The sequence below is a fragment of the Salvelinus alpinus genome, chromosome 21 (genome assembly GCF_045679555.1).
Source record: "Salvelinus alpinus chromosome 21, SLU_Salpinus.1, whole genome shotgun sequence".
Classification (NCBI taxonomy): Eukaryota; Metazoa; Chordata; class Actinopteri; order Salmoniformes; family Salmonidae; genus Salvelinus; species Salvelinus alpinus.
In genome coordinates, this window is record NC_092106.1 from 19,658,105 (window position 1) to 19,677,076 (window position 18,972).

General features: G+C 44.3%; 1 protein-coding gene across 1 annotated transcript; it reads right to left on the reverse strand.

Annotated features, from left to right (window-relative positions):
• Positions 1–7,219: 7,219 nt before the first annotated feature.
• LOC139547978 (protein ABHD15-like) lies at positions 7,220–18,478 on the reverse strand. The gene is made up of 3 exons (XM_071357233.1): positions 17,309–18,478; positions 9,605–9,957; positions 7,220–8,945 (listed from the first exon to the last, which is right to left on the reverse strand). The coding sequence occupies exons 1-3, from the start codon at positions 17,873–17,875 to the stop codon at positions 8,336–8,338; spliced, it is 1,530 nt and encodes a 509-aa protein (XP_071213334.1). The 5' UTR covers positions 17,876–18,478; the 3' UTR covers positions 7,220–8,335.
• Positions 18,479–18,972: the final 494 nt, after the last annotated feature.

Genomic DNA, 18,972 nt, shown 5'->3' on the forward strand with positions numbered 1-18,972 from the left:
GAGACAAGGAGACAGACGTGGAGTAGGGAGACAGACGTGGAGGCAGGGAGACAAGGAGTCAGACATGGAGGCAGGGAGACAAGGAGACAGGTGTGGAGTCAGGGAGACAAGGAGACAGGTGTGGAGTCAGGGAGACAAGGAGACAGACGTGGAGGCAAGGAGACAGACGTGGAGACAAGGAGTCAGACGTGGAGGCAGGGAGACAAGGAGACAGACGTGGAGGCAGGGAGACAGATGTGGAGGCAGGGAGACAAGGAGACAGACGTGGAGGCAGGGAGACAGATGTGGAGGCAGGGAGACAAGGAGACAGACGTGGAGGCAGGGAGACAAGGAGACAGACGTGGAGGCAGGGAGACAAGGAGACAGGTGTGGAGGCAGGGAGACAAGGAGACAGGCGTGGAGGCAGGGAGACAAACAGGGAGACAAGGAGACAGACGTGGCGGCGGGTATACAGACGTGGAGGCAGGGAGACAGATGTAGAGGCAGGGAGACAGATGTGGAGGCAGGGAGACAGACGTGGAGGCAGGGAGACAGACGTGGAGACAGGGAGACAGGCGGGGAGACAGGAAGACAGATGTGGAGACAGGGCTGCAAGGAGACAGGCGTGGAGACAAGGAGACAGACGTGGAGACAGGGAGACAAGGAGACAGACGTGGAGGCAGGGAGACAGACGTGGAGACAGGGAGACAGACGTGGAGGCAGGGAGACAGACGTGGAGACAGGGCTGCTAGGCGCCAAGGGCACTGCACTCTCCTCTGGAAGAGACTGAGGATCCCACTGATACAGTATGACAGCCTGACTTGGCAAAACTGTCTGGGGTGGGGGGCATTGCGTGCGTGCGTGCGTGCGTGCGTGCGTGTGTGTGTGCGTGTGTGCGGTTTTGGTTTTACTATCTAGTACTCTAAACGATAGTCAAAAAAATAAAATTCGGACGAGTAGGGACATTTTGCCTGTCCCCACAAGGAAATTTATTTTATGGGTTAAGTTTAAAATTAGGGGTTAGGTTTAGGATTAGGGGTTAGGGTTTAGGGTTAAGATTAGGGTTTGGTTAAGAGTTAGGGTTAGGGGTTAGGGAAAATGGGATTTGTTTTGTCTGTGAGAGAGAAAGAGAGAGAGAGATTGTGCATATGAGGTGTGTTTGTAAAAGAATGTTTGTGTCTGTGTGTGGAGATCAATTGAGAAACTAGCAGGTCATGTGCTGCTTTTCTCTTATGCAACACCGTGAAACGCCCAAACAAACAGGCCGACTAGAACAAGGCACAATCCTTACAGCACAGACACTATCCTTCTGACGTCTTTGAGGCCAGGGCATGTGTGTGTGTGTATGTGTGTGTGTATGTGTGTGAGCTCGTGCGAGCAAGCGGGTGCGTGCATGCCTGACTGCATGTGTGTGCTTGACACAGCCCAATTCGTCATAGCATTCGTGGGAAGAGGGTGCTAACAGAACTGGACTGCTCCAGTTTGGTGGAAACACACACACGTTTGGTGGAAACGTGTGGCCCCAACCCCGTGTTCCTAGGGGCCGACCCATGCACTTCTGAAGTCTCCACAGTCAGCAGCCAAGTGCTCACAGATCACACTGCCTGGGTTACAGAATGCAAGGGAGTTCCACAATAAGAGAGAGAGGGGCGGGGGTGGAGTGAAAAAGCGAGATAAAGAGAGACAGAGAAAGAGAGGAAAAGGGAGAGGGAGAGAGAGAGAGGGGGCGAGGGTAGTGTGTGTGTGAGAGAGAGACAGAGAGAGAGAGAGAGACAGAGACAGAGAGAGGGAGGGAGAGAGAAAAAGAGAGAGAATGAGAGAGGGGGGAGAGTGAGAGAGATATATAATATATATATAAAACAAGGACAATGTAGGCTACCAGCGCACGTTCATCGTCTCACAAATTAATTCCAGCAGCCAAACAGTGCTCTCGGCAATTGTCATTATGCTTACACTTGAAGCCTGAATTGATGTGTCTACCGCTGTCCGGGTGCTTCAGTCTCAGCCAGTCCTCTCTGCCTTGGAAAAATGTCAGTGTTCTCATTAAACCACGCAGCATTTTGGAGTGTATATAACAGCCATTTTCAAGTCCATTCCCTCATTTTTCATGTGGCTGACATGCGGTCATGATAAATAATGGTGTAAAAGCCTACAGTTTTCTTGAAATGTTGTTTTAATTATTGTGAGAGTCTCATGATTTACTAGTACGGCGTACCTCCACTATTTATTTTGCCGGGACGCCATACCGGACCGGCTTACTTTCACCCCTGGCGCTAAGAAACATATGGTTCTCAGAACACCGTTATGTGCAACCTGGGTACCTAGCTGTCACATGGCATTAGTTCTCTCCCGTAGTGTCTGGCTACCCTCCCTTAGCTTCAGGCACAGGCGTTAACACACAAGTCCTTAAACCTGAACCTAAGCTACACAGGAAACACATGATACTACAAGGACAACCACGGATCCACAGAGCCTACAAACAGGAATTCATGTAGTAGCTAGCATAGAGAATAACAACACTTTTTCTTGCAGATATCCCCACACCACACCCAATATGCACCATAGCCATTTAACCCTTTACACTCGTGGGAATTGGCCTATATGGATAGGGCTAAATTGAAAGGTTTCTTACAGAATAAAATTATGGAAAGCATATGCGTAACCATGGTAGCAATTGAAAGGGAACAGCTTGGAGATAATGTGGAAATTATTAGACTAAAGGTGAGTACACAACAGTTCACCTGACACAAGACTGAATCCAAACATTACACTGGTGATTTTTAGGTGCATTCTACATTTACTGTGTTTTTCCATGCATTTGTTGATAACTAAATCTACGATGGATACATTCAGCATCATGATAAGATTATTCTTGAAAAATTTGGGGTAGATACAACAAAAGACAAAAAAATAACAAGTGTTTGAGTGAGAGGTCAAACTGGTGTCTCCAAGCGGTCACACACCTCTCCAACTGTGCACAATCCAAACATTAGACAGTATTATGTTTGGAGTGTGCACAATTCCTAAGTAATTTCAATGCACTTTTATGACCTAAATACGTTTTTAAGCTCTCCTAGCTGTGCCGTTGAGGAACTAGAGCAAGCACACTTGTAGATGTTTGTTTGGAACACAGCCCTGCATCCCCACCATCACACAATTACTGTTGTTGTTTACGCAATCCAAAAACGCTCCATTATAAATTGCAATTTGGGTCAGGTGGACATAATTAGAAAGCTTGTTCTATTGCCGACATGACTAGCTAAATTATAAAATATGATCTTACAGTGTTAGACTTTCACAAGGCAATTCAGAGAAGCAGATTGTAATGTGGAACATTTTCTGTGGAACATTTTCTTCCAAATACAACAAATATAGGCTCATTCTGTTCAGGACAACCCAGGATATAACGCCATGTCTAAGTGTACATCAAACATAGTGATCATAAACGTTGACGCTGTATATGACATGAGTTTTACGATATGGAAATGTGAAGTGCACATTTGTGTTCGGCTTGCTTGTATGACATCAAAGCGGTGTTTATTATTAACGTCTCATCTTTCACAATACATCGAGGCCTCTTAATTTACAGCCTCACTCAGACAGCAAAACATTTGGGAAAATGGCCCAATTAATGGGGCAACTTGTCGCACGGTGCAGTTCAGAACGTCTGTCAGTCAAAACCCAGACAGAGACTTTTTTTTTTTAAACATACAGAGCTCTGAAGCAGAGACACTGAGCTCTGACGTCATGAATGTCATGTTATATCATCATGTACAGCCACTGCGTTCTAATTTAGGCACTTATCAGTGTCCAAATCTGCAATTTTCAACCCATATACGAGTGTAAAGGGCTACCACAAAGGATCTGATGTGCTAGCTAGCTATAGAGAATCGCAAAGCTTTTCCTAGGAGATATCACCACACCCAACATGAACCACACAGAACCGAGCCATTTACGATAGGCCTACAGGGTTTGATGTACAAGCCAGCTAGCTAGCTAGCTTTAGAGAACAGTGATGTATTTTCCTAGCAGATACCATCAAACCCAGTATGAACCATGGAGGATATACACCCAGGATTTAATGTGCTAGCTGGCTATAAAGAATAATAGTGAGCCCTTCCTTAAGCCTTCCCCACACCACACCCAATATGACTATGTCATGTGTCTGCAGAGGAATGTGCTGAAGGCTAGTAGGCTACCAGAAATATTCTGCTTGAGATGGAGTTACTCACACATCACCATCCCAACCCCACTGAGGGTCAGGAGAGGATGGGAGAGGGAAGGGGGGGGGATGGGGGGGGGAAAGACATAGGAGGAAAGGAGGGGAAAAGGAGGTGGGAAAAGGTGAGAGAGGAGGGGAGAGAGAAGGAGTGAGGGTGGAGGAGAAGAGGAAGAGGAAGAGAGAAGAGGAGTAGGAGAGAGCAGGTGCAACAGGATTGAAAAAGCTCCAGATGAGCTGATGTTTTTACTGACGATCTGACTTTTGTGAGATTTTAGTGTTTATTGATGTTTTTCAGAAGTACTGCCAAAGCTGGCAGTCATAGACTCTTAGAAGTTTATGCTGCTGCACTTATTGGCATGTAAGGGCACCATATTGGATTAGAGAAGAGACTCGGAATCTGAGCTACCTCGGATAGGCCAAGCTGTTCTTCATCACTGCAAATGAGAACAGTAAGAGAGTGACCCAAAGTGATTGGTGTCAAATTCACTGGTCCATGTGAAATAGCACACATTACACACATTATTAATCTGACTTGAGCGTGGACATAGGCTGAATACTGGATATAACTACAAGTCCACAATGTCCCCTCTGCATACATATTGTATATTGGATTAATAAGTACAGTACAGTATATGCACTCATGACTTTATTGATTTTATTTAATATACATAATTATGTGCATTTCTGGCACAAAATAAATGTATCACTTCCCTGATTAGATTTTCTTGTGACTGTGCAGATATCTTTTTAAACCAGGGCTATATCTGGCCTCAATGTGCTGTGCTCCAGTTTCCCAGCCAAAGCAGCAGAGATATAGCTGCGTCATTGTGTCTGTTAGGCAGTCTCTCAGAAAGAGAGGGGGAGAGACAGAGAGAGAGAGAGAGAGAGAGAGGGAGAGGGAGAGGGAGAGGGAGAGGGAGAGGGAGAGGGAGAGGGAGAGGGAGAGGGAGAGGGAGAGGGAAAGGGAAAGGGAGAGGGAGAGGGAAAGGGAAAGGGAGAGGGAGAGAGAGAGAAATACCCCCATTCAGAAACCCTGCCAGTCCTGGGAAACGCTGCCATTCTTCATGAGGTCATCGTGATGGGTAAATAGATCAGACGATAACGCCAAGGTAAGAGCATCATTCGAAATGTAGGTCATGCAGACAGGTCATAGAAGAGCCATAAAGGCTTTACATGGCTCTGCTCTGGTTGTTAGGCGATTTGCCCTTCACACAATATTACAAGTTCTCATGTGCATACGGGTGGAAACGTATGCTGTATTAATGTTGCTGTTGTTTTATGTTTGTTACTCTTTTTTTAAATTATATCATAGTTAGTCCTTGAATCATTACAATAATGGATTTTTTCATTGAGTGCATTATAATGTGTAAAAAGTGACTGCCAGCATTTTGTAACATTCCTTAAAACAGTATCATGTGAAAATCAAGATAGTTTTATCTGAAGCTGTGGTGCTCTATGAATCCAGTATCCATGAATCACAACATAGCTTATATTCAAGGCTGTATTAGTGGCTGTGAGAAGACACTAATGCTATCTAGCCTTTTTATGGGCTCCCGAGTGGCGCAGCAGTCTAAGGCACTGCAACTCAGTGCTAGAGGCGTCACTCCAGACCCTGGTTTGATTCCAGGCTGATTTGGAGTCCCATAGGGCGGCACACAATTGACCCAGCATCGCCCAGTTAGGGTTTGGCCGTGGTAGGCCGTCAAATTAGCATTTGTTGTTAACTGACTTTCCTAGTTAAATAAAGGTAAAAAATATATATATATTTTATATTTATATTTGGTTTCTCAAAACTTGTGGAATGTCACTTGCACCCAATAGCCACAAGATGGCGCTCCTCACCTTAGTGAAATATTACAGTACGTCAACACAGCACTAGCCTCCTCTTAGTCATCAAACAAATCCATTATAATATCCTCTGTATTCTAGAGCAGGTTCTCTCACTGACCTATGAATATATCTTGATCATATCAAGGGACTAGGTCACTATGAACGCGAATGAAATATCAATCAATGCAAATTCAATTGGACAGATGCAGACATTGGGGCTGGAATTAAATAAGCAACGTGTTAAAGGCCAATCCAATGTTAACAACTTAATTGGGCCGAGAGACTGAGAGGCCTGGTGGTTATTGTTTCTGTCGCCCCTATGTCTGTCTGCTCTAGTTGACATTTCACTAAATGAAAATGAACAACAAAAGAATGAGCATTCTAGGCAGGCTGCTTCGGCTCATAGTCATTTGTAGAACCAGAAAGACTGTTGTAACAAATAACAGTGGCTATGTTCCGTGCTGAAGTTGTCTGGGCACTGTGATCATATGTAATAGCTGTATTTACATGGTAGTTGCAGTGTCATTACAATGTAGGTGCACATTGTTATATTAAAACCATAAGGCCTGTTTGCATACTGTGATGCAGAGGTTTACAAAAGTGGAGCGATTGTAAGGTACGATTACAGATTCGGCTTTAGTAATCCTGGAATAATGGCACCGAGGAAAGGTAGTGTATTTTGTAAAGGGTCAGGGCTTGATGCTAACTGTAGAGTTGGCTCTGTGGTCCAGCAGTAGCAGCTGTCTGTGTGGATGAGGATCTGTAGGGACACACCGTGGAGAGATATCTAATCAGATCACACGGTCACACACAGACACACACACGTATGCACACACAAATACACACCACACACATACAGACACATACACACACACGAATACACACCACAAACATACAGACACACTCACACACACACACACACAAAGACAGTGGTATCGCTCTGGGCATAGAGCTATTTTAGGAGACGTCTAAATGGAAAACTCTCCATGTGTTTGATGAATCCTCAGAGAAACAGAACTCTACTGTACATAGTCACAAAGTTCTAAGTATGACACATACAGTATTGTACATAAAGTTCCACATACAGTAACTGAAGACTGTTAAATTCATACAATGTTACACAACATTACTGTAATTATGTCTGGACAAAAGATAACAGTGTGTGACCAAAATGAAATCCTTCCATGATACGTTCCCTCCTCTTTTTCTTTTATTACATCGTTCCTTCCCAATGATTCAGATCATTTAACACATTTAACACAAGTTTAACCTTGTTTAGAAAACTACAGGAAAATCATCATGTCACTAACAGCGCCAATTCAAAGTTGCAGATTGCAGCTACATTCAATGAACCCCAGTCAGAGTTTGAATTACAACATGTGTGAAAAGCCACAAACCCAACCGGTTCCACCCAGTTCAGCAGAACATCACCATATCATTACACATAGTTTCCCCTTGAATCTGATTGTCTCATCAGAGAAATACTGGGAGTCCAGTGTCCAGACGGGAATGTTTGGACAGGCTTTTCTGTTTACACGTAGTGTGTTTTGGAGTGTTCATCCTTAAATTCTGAGAGTGTGTGTGTGTGTGTGTGTGTGTGTGTGTGTGTGTGTGTGTGTGTGTGTGTGTGTGTGTGTGTGTGTGTGTGTGTGTGTGTGTGTGTGTGTGTGTGTGTGTGTGTGTGTCAATGAAACCATGTTCCATCAATTACCCAGGTGACTGCTGCACACAGATTAATATTCAGCCAGTTAAATGCAAAGCTTTCTTGTGCTGCAGATACAATCCCTTATCATCCATAATATAAATCCCTTATCATCCATAATATAAATCCCTTATCATCCATAATATAAATCCCTTATCATCAATAATATAAATATCTTATCATCCATAATATAAATCCCTTATCATCCATAATATCAATCCCTTATCATCCATAATATAAATCCCTTATCATCCATAATATAAAGCCCTTATCATCCGTAATATAAATCCCTTATCATCCATAATATAAATTCCTTATCATCCGTAATATAAATCCCTTATCATCCATAATATAAATCCCTTATCATCAATAATATAAATATCTTATCATCCATAATATAAATCCCTTATCATCCATAATATCAATCCCTTATCATCCATAATATAAATTCCTTATCATCCATAATATAAATCCCTTATCATCAATAATATAAATATCTTATCATCCATAATATAAATCCCTTATCATCCATAATATCAATCCCTTATCATCCATAATATAAATCCCTTATCATCCATAATATCCAATATCATCAACCCAACTCATCGTGTATAAGACCTCTGCCAGTTGTAGATAGTGTGTATATTATGTGAGCATGCGGGCAGCCTCTTACAGCTACTGACACTACGATGTCTGAAGACTTTGCCCTGGCTGCTACCCCCCAGGCCCCTCCGTCTGGCAGCCTGCTTAGCCCTCTCCTCTGCCGCAATGAAGTCTGTGGTGGCCCTAAAGAACTCCAGCAGGGCCCGGTGGCTCCAGCTAGTCCCAGGTGTCCCTCCAAAGGTCCCTCCCCCAGAGAAAGCACTCCCTTCCTGGGTGTTAAAGCCACAGTGTCCCCCCCTGGTGGTTAGCAGCAGGAAGAAGTGGGGGTTGCTCTCGAAGAGTTCCAGGGGTAGGGTAGACTGGGGGTCTCCTCTGATAGGGTCATCCTGAGCACAGACACTCAGAACAGGGATGGCGACTTCGTCTACATCCCGGAGGGGTTCATTGCGTTCCCAGTAGGCCTCCCAGGCTCCACCACTGCTGCTGCTGGTGCCCGCTGCTATGGCCGGGGCTCCTTTAGGGCAGAACAGCACCTCCTCCAGGCCACGCATGGAACAGCTTGAGAAAAGGGCATCGGTGTGCACTGTCTCACCCAGCACTGTCCTGTACCTAGATATACCCAGACAAGGACACACACACACACACACACACACACACACACACACACACACACACACACACACACACACACACACACACACACACACACACACACACACACACACACACACACACACACACACACACACACACACACACACACACACACACATAAACATAAAGACACACACACAACACACACACAGCCACACACACAAACAGTACAATCAGTAAATCAATCTAGAAGTGCTGAATGGCTCTATAACATCCTTGTTAGCATTGATTGTGAAACCACAAGTTGGGTCCCGATGCCCTGCTAGATCAATAGCACGGTGGGCAGCGGTTGCCATGATAATGGTATTGTATTTTAATCAAATCCTGTAATATCAGGGTGTGACATTATTCCCTTTCTTCTCCTCTTCTCAATCAGGTTTCTCTCTTTCTCTCTCCACCCTCTGCTCGCCCTCCATCTCTCCCTACCTTCTCCCTACCCTGTTTGTTTGTCCCTCCCTCCCTCTCCCTTCTTCATCTCTCTCTCTCCCTCCCTCCCCTCCCTCCCTCCCCTCTCACTCCCTCCCCTCTCCCTCCATCTCCCCTCCATTCCTCTCCTCCCCTCTCCATCCCTCTCCTCTCCCCCTCCATCCCTCTCCCCTCCCTCCATCCCTTACCTGTTGAGGCATATCTTCTGGTAAGTCACCAGAGCCCAGTGTAGGGGCCAGATGGGTCCTTTCTCAAACCAGCTCTGGCAGCGGAACACTGGCGAGAGGCAGGCGGCGGCCGTCACGTAGCTGGATGAACCACACTCTCCCAGGTAGGAGAGGAGGAGGCCGGACCCCGTGCTCTCGCTCACCGCGTACAGCCGGCTCACGGGCTGCCTGTAGCGCATATAGCGCACGGCCTCGCGTAGATCCCCTGGGTCGCCAAACTGCTGCAGCTTGACGGTGCTGAGGGGGGTGGCGTTGTGGCTGCGCCGGTTAAACACCACAGGGAGGTAGCCGTGGGACAACGCCACCTCACAGAGCTGAAGGACAGGAAACAGAACATCATGTAGTTCATGACAATATAGACCTTTATTGAAATGAAGTGACACAGTGAGGTCCAATCAATCATTGGTTCACCTCACTACAGGATGAACTGTGACATCATCAAAGCTGGAGGTAGAGGAGGGACAGACAGATGGAGACACAGTGGTCAGTGTGAGCTCACATAGTGTTTGGTCAATGTAAAAGCACTATTTAAATCCATGAATCCATTAATGCATGACTGACTATGAACTGTGAGGTCAGAATATGTGAGGTCTTCGGAAAAGCCCTACATAAATCTAATCCAACATTGAATGTTTCAACTGACTATGAACTGTAACAACACCAACACAGGCTGCATCTGAAATGGCCTTAGGGTGCCATTTCCAACACACCCACAGAGTATGAATGAACAGCTACACAGAGCTATAAGAAGACAATGATTAGAGAGACTAGAGAGACCAAGAGGAGGTGTAACAGATCCCTGCATTAAATATTTACAGAGCTGAGAAACCTGAAAGAGCACTTAAACCTGGATATTATCCTTTCTCTCTGCGTTTCTTTCTTTCTTTCTCACTCTCTCTGTTTCTATCTCTCTCTCTCAACTTCTCTCCCTCTCTCTGTTTCTATCTCTCTCTCTCAATTCAATTCAATTCAAAGGGCTTTATTGTCATGGGAAACATATGTTAACATTGCCAAAGCAAGTGAAGTAGATCATATACAAAAGTGAAATAAACAATAAAAATGAACAGTAAACATTACACTAACAGAAGTTGTCTCTCTCTCTGTCTCTGTCTCTCTCAAAAACCTCTCTCCTTCCCTCTCTCCCTTTCTCTCAACCTCTCTCCCACTCTCTATTTATATCTCTCTCTCTGTTTCTCTCTCTCTCTCTCTCTCAACCTTTCTCCCTCTGTTTCTCTCTCTCTCTCTGTTTCTCTCTCTCTCTCTGTTTCTATCTCTCTCTCTCTCTCTCTCTCTCTCTGTTTCTCTCTCTCTCTCTGTCTCTCTCTCTCTCAACCTCTCTCCCTCTCTCTTTCTATCTCTCTCTCTGTTTCTATATCTCTCTCTCTCTCTCTCTCTCTCTCTCTCTCTCTCTCTCTCTCTCTCTCTCTCTCTCTCTCTCTCTCTCTCTCTCTCTCTCTCTCTCTCTCTCTCTCTCTCTCTCTCTCTCTCTCTCTCTCTCTCTCTCTCTCTCTCTCTCTCTCTCTCTCTCTCTCTCTCTCTCAACCTCTCTCCCTCTCTGAATCAATTCATCCTACTAATACAGCAGTATTAATGCGGCTACACTATTGAAGTACAGCTGTTTTCCAACATAAGGATGATGAGGTATAAAGCAGGTTAACTTTGCTTCAGTCTTCCATTTGTTTTCCCTCTCGATTATGCTGCCAGTGTCGAGCCAATGAGGAATTTTTGTCACAGAGACTCGAGAAACACGGAAGCAGGCACACGCCCACACACACACAAACTCATGCCTTGTAGACACACACCTACACACTGTCACTCAGAAGCATGCACACACCAGCACAAACACCTACAGTACATCCTGCCACACACACTCCTACACATGAGTCTGCAACACATTTACACACTGCCACATTCTTCAGATGAATTATGTCAAACTCTCACAAACTCCCTCAAATATTCAAGGTCCAACATTCAGCCTGAAAACAGCTCTGTGAACAAGACCAAAGGGATTTGTCTCTGACTCGACCAACCGCAGAAATGACATCATCACTGTCATACCACAACTGTTAAATGCAGAGGCAAAGTCATCATTCTGTAGGGGTATCACAGTCAAGTCATCATACTGGAGGGGTATCACAGTCAAGTCATCATACTGGAGGGAATCACAGTCAAGTCATCATACTGGAGGGGTATCATAGTCAAGTCATCATACTGGAGGGGTATCACAGTCAAGTCATCATACTGGAGGGGTATCACAGTCAAGTCATCATACTGGAGGGAATCACAGTCAAGTCATCATACTGGAGGGGTATCACAGTCAAGTCATCATACTGGAGGGGTATCACAGTCAAGTCATCATACTGGAGGGAATCACAGTCAAGTCATCATACTGGAGGGGTATCACAGTCAAGTTATCATACTGGAGGGGTATCACAGTCAAGTCATCATACTGGAGGGGTATCACAGTCAAGTCATCATACTGGAGGGGTATCACAGTCAAGTAATCATACTGGAGGGGTATCACAGTCAAGTCATCATACTGGAGGGAATCAGTCAAGTCATGATACTGGAAGGGTATCACAGTCAAGTCATCATACTGGAGGCAATCACAGTCAAGTCATCATACTGGAGGGTATCACAGTCAAGTCAACATACTGGAGGGGTATCACAGTCAAGTAATCATACTGGAGGGAATCACAGTCAAGTCATCATACTGCAGGGATTCACAGTCAAGTCATCATACTGGAGGGGTATCACAGTCAAGTCATCATACTGGAGGGGTATCACAGTCAAGTAATCATACTGGAGGGGTATCACAGTCAAGTAATCATACTGGAGGGGTATCACAGTCAAGTAATCATACTGGAGGGTATCACAGTCAAGTCATCATACTGGAGGGGTATCACAGTCAAGTCATCATACGGGAGGGGTATCACAGTCAAATAATCATACTGGAGGGAATCAGTCAAGTCATGATACTGGAAGGGTATCACAGTCAAATAATCATACTGGAGGGAATCAGTCAAGTCATGATACTGGAAGGGTATCACAGTCAAATAATCATACTGGAGGGAATCAGTCATGTCATGATACTGGAAGGGTATCACAGTCAAATAATCATACTGGAGGGAATCAGTCAAGTCATGATACTGGAAGGGTATCACAGTCAAATAATCATACTGGAGGGAATCAGTCAAGTCATGATACTGGAAGGGTATCACAGTCAAATAATCATACTGGAGGGAATCAGTCAAGTCATGATACTGGAAGGGTATCACAGTCAAATAATCATACTGGAGGGAATCAGTCAAGTCATGATACTGGAAGGGTATCACAGTCAAATAATCATACTGGAGGGAATCAGTCAAGTCATGATACTGGAAGGGTATCACAGTCAAGTCATCATACTGGAGGCAATCACAGTCAAGTCATCATACTGGAGGGGTATCACAGTCAAGTAATCATACTGGAGGGAATCACAGTCAAGTCATCATACTGGAGAGGTATCACAGTTAAGTAATCATACTGGAGGGTATCACAGTCAAGTCATCACACTGGAGGGAATCACAGTCAAGTCATCATACTGGAGGGGTATCACAGTCAAGTCATCATACTGGAGGGTATCACAGTCAAGTAATCATACGGGAGGGTTTCACAGTCAAGTCATCATACTGGAGGGGTATCACAGTCAAGTCATCATACTGGAGGGGTATCACAGAAAAGTCATCATACTGGAGGGGTATCACAGTCAAGCAATCATACTGGAGGGAATCACAGTCAAGTAATCATACTGGAGGGTATCACAGTCAAGTCATCATACTGGAGGGGTATCACAGTCAAGTCATCATACTGGAGGGGTATCACAGTCAAGTCATCATACTGGAGTAAACAGTATGGTGTCCTGTGTCTGGACACCAGGCTGTAAAACCACACTCAGACGTGAGCTCACCTTTGGCTCTACGTCTGACCTTAAAGAGAGCATACAGGAGTCAGGGGACCCATTTCACTCCACAATGTTGTTCCCTCCCTTCTCTCGGTCCCTTCCTAATCTCCTTCACAGATTTGACAGTACTGGATAGGCGAAAGCAATAGGGTGAAAAGTATTTGGAGCTCAATGCTTATACAAACCCAGTAGTCTCAGATCTGCATTCGGGAGTTAATGGGAGTGGAAAACTGTTTGGGAAATGAAGCCCTAGTCAGAAGGAACTCTGAAAGATCGCAGACTAGCTGGGCCGTTAGGGAGGGAGAGGGCTTTAAAACCTATAACTGTCCTTTAACAAATCATCCACGCACACCTTGCATACTTTTCATACTGTATAGCCAGGCCAGCAAGACTATAATCATTCACTTTAACTTTTATTTTGAAATCCTTTTCTTCTTGGCCATGTTCTGTTATAATCTCCACCCGGCACAGCCAGAAGAGGACTGGCCACCCCTCAGAGCCTGGTTCCTATCTAGGTTTCTTCCTAGGTTCTGGCCTTTCTAGGGAGTTTTTCCTTGCCACCGTGCTTCTACACCTGCATTGCTTGCTGTTTGGGGTTTTCTGTACAGCACTTTGCTGGGTTACTGTACAGCACTTTGAGATATCAGCTGATGTAAGAAGGGCTTTGTAAATCAATTTGATTTGATTTGATTCAGTTCTCCATCTCACAGAAAATAGTAGTCACATTTGACACATCTGACAGAATTGATCTTTCTCCAAATCTCCCTCTTGCATCTCTCATTCTCCCTATTTCTCCCTCTCCCCCTTCCATCTCTTCCTCCCTCATCTCCCTAGGCTACAATCATTCACTTAAACCTTAGTCTAATTCCCTTTTTTCTGCTGATTGCTGACAGGCTGTTTATAGTGAATCAGTGCCTATGAATGCTCCCATTGTTGACAGACTAGGCTAGTAGGGGGTGCAGGCAGTCAAGGTAGTGACTTATTGTTGACAGACTAGGCTACTAGGGGGTGCAGGCAGTCAAGGTAGTGACTTATTGTTGACAGACTAGGCTAGTAGGGGGTGCAGGCAGTCAAGGTAGTGACTTATTGTTGACAGACTAGGCTAGTAGGGGGTGCAGGCAGTCAAGGTAGTGACTTATTGTTGACAGACTAGGCTACTAGGGGGTGCAGGCAGTCAAGGTAGTGACTTATTGTTGACAGACTAGGCTACTAGGGGGTGCAGGCAGTCAAGGTAGTGACTTATTGTTGACAGACTAGGCTAGTAGGGGGTGCAGGCAGTCAAGGTAGTGACTTATTGTTGACAGACTAGGCTAGTAGGGGCTGCTGGCAGTCAAGGTAGTGACTTATTGTTGACAGACTAGGCTAGTAGGGGGTGCAGGCAGTCAAGGTAGTGACTTATTGTTGCTCTCAAAAGTAACAGAGTACATAAGTCAGGCTTGGAACAATGCAAGCCAGATTGGCCGGTTTTACACTCAATTGGGCTACTTTATAGTGGATTGGGCAGGTGTTTTTGATCTGGTTTGGGTAGAAAGTGTCCAAAGAATGTGGCAACATTGTCTGGACTGCAGGGTACAGTGACTCATTATAAGGCTAACGGGCATTGGAGTGTAGTCTTGTCCCAGATCTGTGCGTGCTGTCTTGCTGATTTGTATTTATTTAGTAGGGGTGATAATGGTATGAGTTGGCAAGACAGCACAAAATGATCCGGGACTATACTATTGGGAGTGCAGCTGCAGTGATGTGATCCTTTCACTCACAGCCCGCCAAGGCAGAACAAAGCCTTCTTAAAGCATTTCTCAATTACAACAATCACTGTTCTTAAGCCCTGGTTTTATAGCATGGCACTGTGCTCTTGTTGTTCACTTTCTTGCTCTCCTCCTCAGCTTGCCAAGACTGACTTGAACCAAGATGCCCCCCCATGCTCAATGGGAATACGCATTGGCACTGGTCATTTCTCATATCTTGTTCAACCTCCTTTTTTCCCACCACTGCAATGATGAATTAGACATAATTTCACTGTTATGTAATTTCACCATTACAAAAATCTTCATAGATTGAACCTTCAACAATTAATGGTATAGCAGTGAATTGTATGACCATGAGACAGGCTTTGTTATGTTATGAAATAAGTCATAATAACTACACTGTAACGGAAAACAGTAAATAATACGTTCATTTGGAGTATTATCAACAGTAAAATAGTCTGAAACATTTTGTTACAGCATACTGTACATTATGGTGCATTGTGGGGAAATGTTGTGGGCGGGGAAAGAATTGCTGTATTTCAAATAGTAACGTAATTCCAACCCACACAATATAGTACAGTACCGTATCTTTGGAGCACCAAAAACCTTTTGACCACTAGTGGGTGCATGGTATTGTTGTTGTATTAACATATTGGGGGTGCCCTGTAAGAGGCTATATTTGTTGCACCTGTGAGTGAGAATGCTGTAACAATTTAACTAATTTCTGGGTTTAGTTCCTCATCAATTTGTATCGGGGACAGATTGGAATGGCAGCAAGTCTTAAACCTTAAATGGTTGAGCATTTTACTATGTCCTTTTGGTCTCTTTAGCTCTGTAGTTAACCGATCGCTGCAGCTGTACATAGTCCATCTGTAAACAGCCCACCCAATTTACCTACCTCATCCCCTTACTGTTTTTATTTATTTACTTTTCTGCTCTTTTGCACACCAGTATCTTTACTTGCACATGATCATCTGAGGATTTATCACGTCAGTGTTAATCTGCTCAATTGTAATTATTCGCTCCTATGGCCTATTTATTGCCTACCTCCTCATGCCTTTTGCACACAATGTATATAGACTCATTTTTATTTTATTTTTTTCCTACTGTGTTATTGACTTGTTTATTGTTTACTCCATCTGTAACTCTGTGTTGTTGTCTGTTCAGACTGCTATGCTTTATCTTGGCCAGGTCGCAGTTGTAAATGAGAACTTGTTCTCAACTAGCTTACCTGGTTAAATAAAGGTAAAATAAAAATAAATTTAAAAAAAGTAGTTGCTGCCAGTTTGGAAGCCTTTGTTAAAGCCTCTAGAAGTGCAAGTGATATAAAACACACAATATTCATTAATATGCTGTAATGTGTGAACACTTTACCTAGCAGCCAACCTGCTTGCACTAATGCCTTGTAATTACAGTAAAATACTGTGAAATACAACCCCCCCCCTCAATGAATTTCATTCATCCATCCATTCATTCAGATTACGGTAGCATTGTACTTTTTACAGTATAATACAGTAAATGTTACTGTATTGTACTGTATGTCATTATACAGTACTTGCTTTGATACCGTATTATTACAGTAGGTGTAATGTTATATGAAATACTGCAATTTACTTGCCAACAAGCTGCCTGTAAGCTGCTGTCAAATTCACAGGTACCCCTTTACAGTGTAGAGCTGATGTCTAGAGTTGATGTAAATCTTATTTCTGCCCCTGAGACTGTCCACAACAGTCCCTAATAGACATCCATAGAACGGTACGCAATGTTCTAAGTAACAGCTATGATGTCAGATCAAAGGTAAAAAGGAGCAAGACAACTAGCATAATGTATCCCTCATTAAGACCATAAGACTAATAGGGCCTAGGTGGGCACTGGGCACATTGTGGCTGAGGGTGTTTTCACTTGATGAACAAGAACAAGCCTGGTTATGATCAAATATTGCATTACATTTCATCATTAATTAATTAATTAGGCTACCTTCAGCACATTTCTAGTGATTTTCCCAAACGAGTTGGGAATGATGAGGAGGATGGGGCTCGTGGAATTACTCGAGGTTCTCCTCCGTTTCTGGTACGACGCACCGGCCATCGACACTGCCCAGTCCAGCGCCACCAGACCGTCGTCGCTCAACTGCAGGTAGTCCCGCACGAAATACGCCGGGCTCTCGTACGGCCAGCACGCGCCGTAGACTGTCTGAAGAAACGCACTCGCCCGCCAAGTCCATCCAGTGCACGCTGTGAAATTGCTGAAAGTCCTGCAGTGTTTGAAGAGATAGTTGGCCAGCGCCGAGGGTTTGCATATCAGCGCAACATCGGGGACTTTATTATCACCTGCCCTGTCCGATGTCTGGGCATTATCACGGTCCACCGGGACCCCCCGGTCTGAGACGCACCTCTCTGAGACCATCTCCTTCGTCTGCCGCTGTGAAATTCCGAGCCCCTGGAGGAGTGCGTCTGGCTCGCCCTGGGTACCAAAATATTTCGAAGCTGGCCAAATGACGGCCACCAGAATCCCAATACACAAAGCAACGAGCCATTCAAGCATTTGGACGGTGTGGTCAATTCCACGGATGTTCAATAGGCCTACAGTTATGTTTTAATTAAAGTCAGCCAAAACTAGTATCAAAGCACAAAGAATAATCCGGGCCATTTTCGTTTGGTTGAAGTCCTCTTCTCACAAAGCACAACGTGCGCGTAACCATATAGGCTACTTGCTTTCTTTGGGATAAACCAGAATGCGCACAACAGGGTCTCCACTTTCTTTCCTACAGTAACTTGTCAACTGTGATATCTCCAGCCTTATATGGTTAATTACGTTTTCAGTTCAGAAGCCATCCTTATTGAAAACAGATTCTTGAAGCAGAAGTTTCGATGGCTGATCGTAACTGTAAACTGGAGAATACCCACCGTCGCCTCTACTGTGTTTCAAAACAAAGCACTCCACTCCAGAAGGGCTGCCTTCCTCTACGTCTATTCCTGGGTAAATTAAGCAAAGTGTTTTCTCCTTCACCACAAGAAAGGCATGGACATCCCCTCTCCAAGTCGTTCCAAATCGGGATACATGGTGTTCTCGACGCGCGCCTTTGAATTGTCAGTAATTTAATGCAGAGCTGCGTAAGCTTCGCTCCTCAATCTCAACAGCATTGTGAGCAAGAGAAACTTCAGAATGGAGCCTCCCAGCTCCCATACACAAACCCTCGGTGTCAGACTGTCACAGGCGTAAACATCTCCTATACAATTCTGTTATGGATGTACAGTTACATTTTCTATTTCAATGTAGTCTTTATTTGTGAAATACCATGGCTAGATTTGTATTTGTACCCAGAGTAGTTGAGACTATAGAATCAATTGTTCTTCCATCAAAGATCATATAGATTCTATATTATAGAACATCTTGGACATCTTGAATCCAAGCAACACCAGTAATGTATTTCACAAAGGTAATATAGATAGGATAGGTATAGCAACTACAATGTCTGTACCACTAAAAGCCTGCCTGTAGAGGATTGAAAGCATAATTAATGTATAACAAGAGACTGCAGTGTATGCATTAGGGCCATATTGTGACAATTACAATGTATACATTTCATTAAGTGGATGTAAGCTCCATATGTACTAAATGGCCCTCAAATAAAACTCTTA

Excerpts from the sequence above, each read along its gene's own strand:
- LOC139547978 (XM_071357233.1), bottom strand. The coding sequence starts at position 17,875 with ATGCTTGAATGGCTCGTTGCTTTGTGTATTGGGATTCTGGTGGCCGTC. Across the intron at positions 9,958-17,308 it reads TCACTAGAAATGTGCTGAAG|CTCTGTGAGGTGGCGTTGTC; the intron begins GTAGCCTAATTA and ends CCTGTCCTTCAG. Across the intron at positions 8,946-9,604 it reads CAGAAGATATGCCTCAACAG|GTACAGGACAGTGCTGGGTG; the intron begins GTAAGGGATGGA and ends GGGTATATCTAG.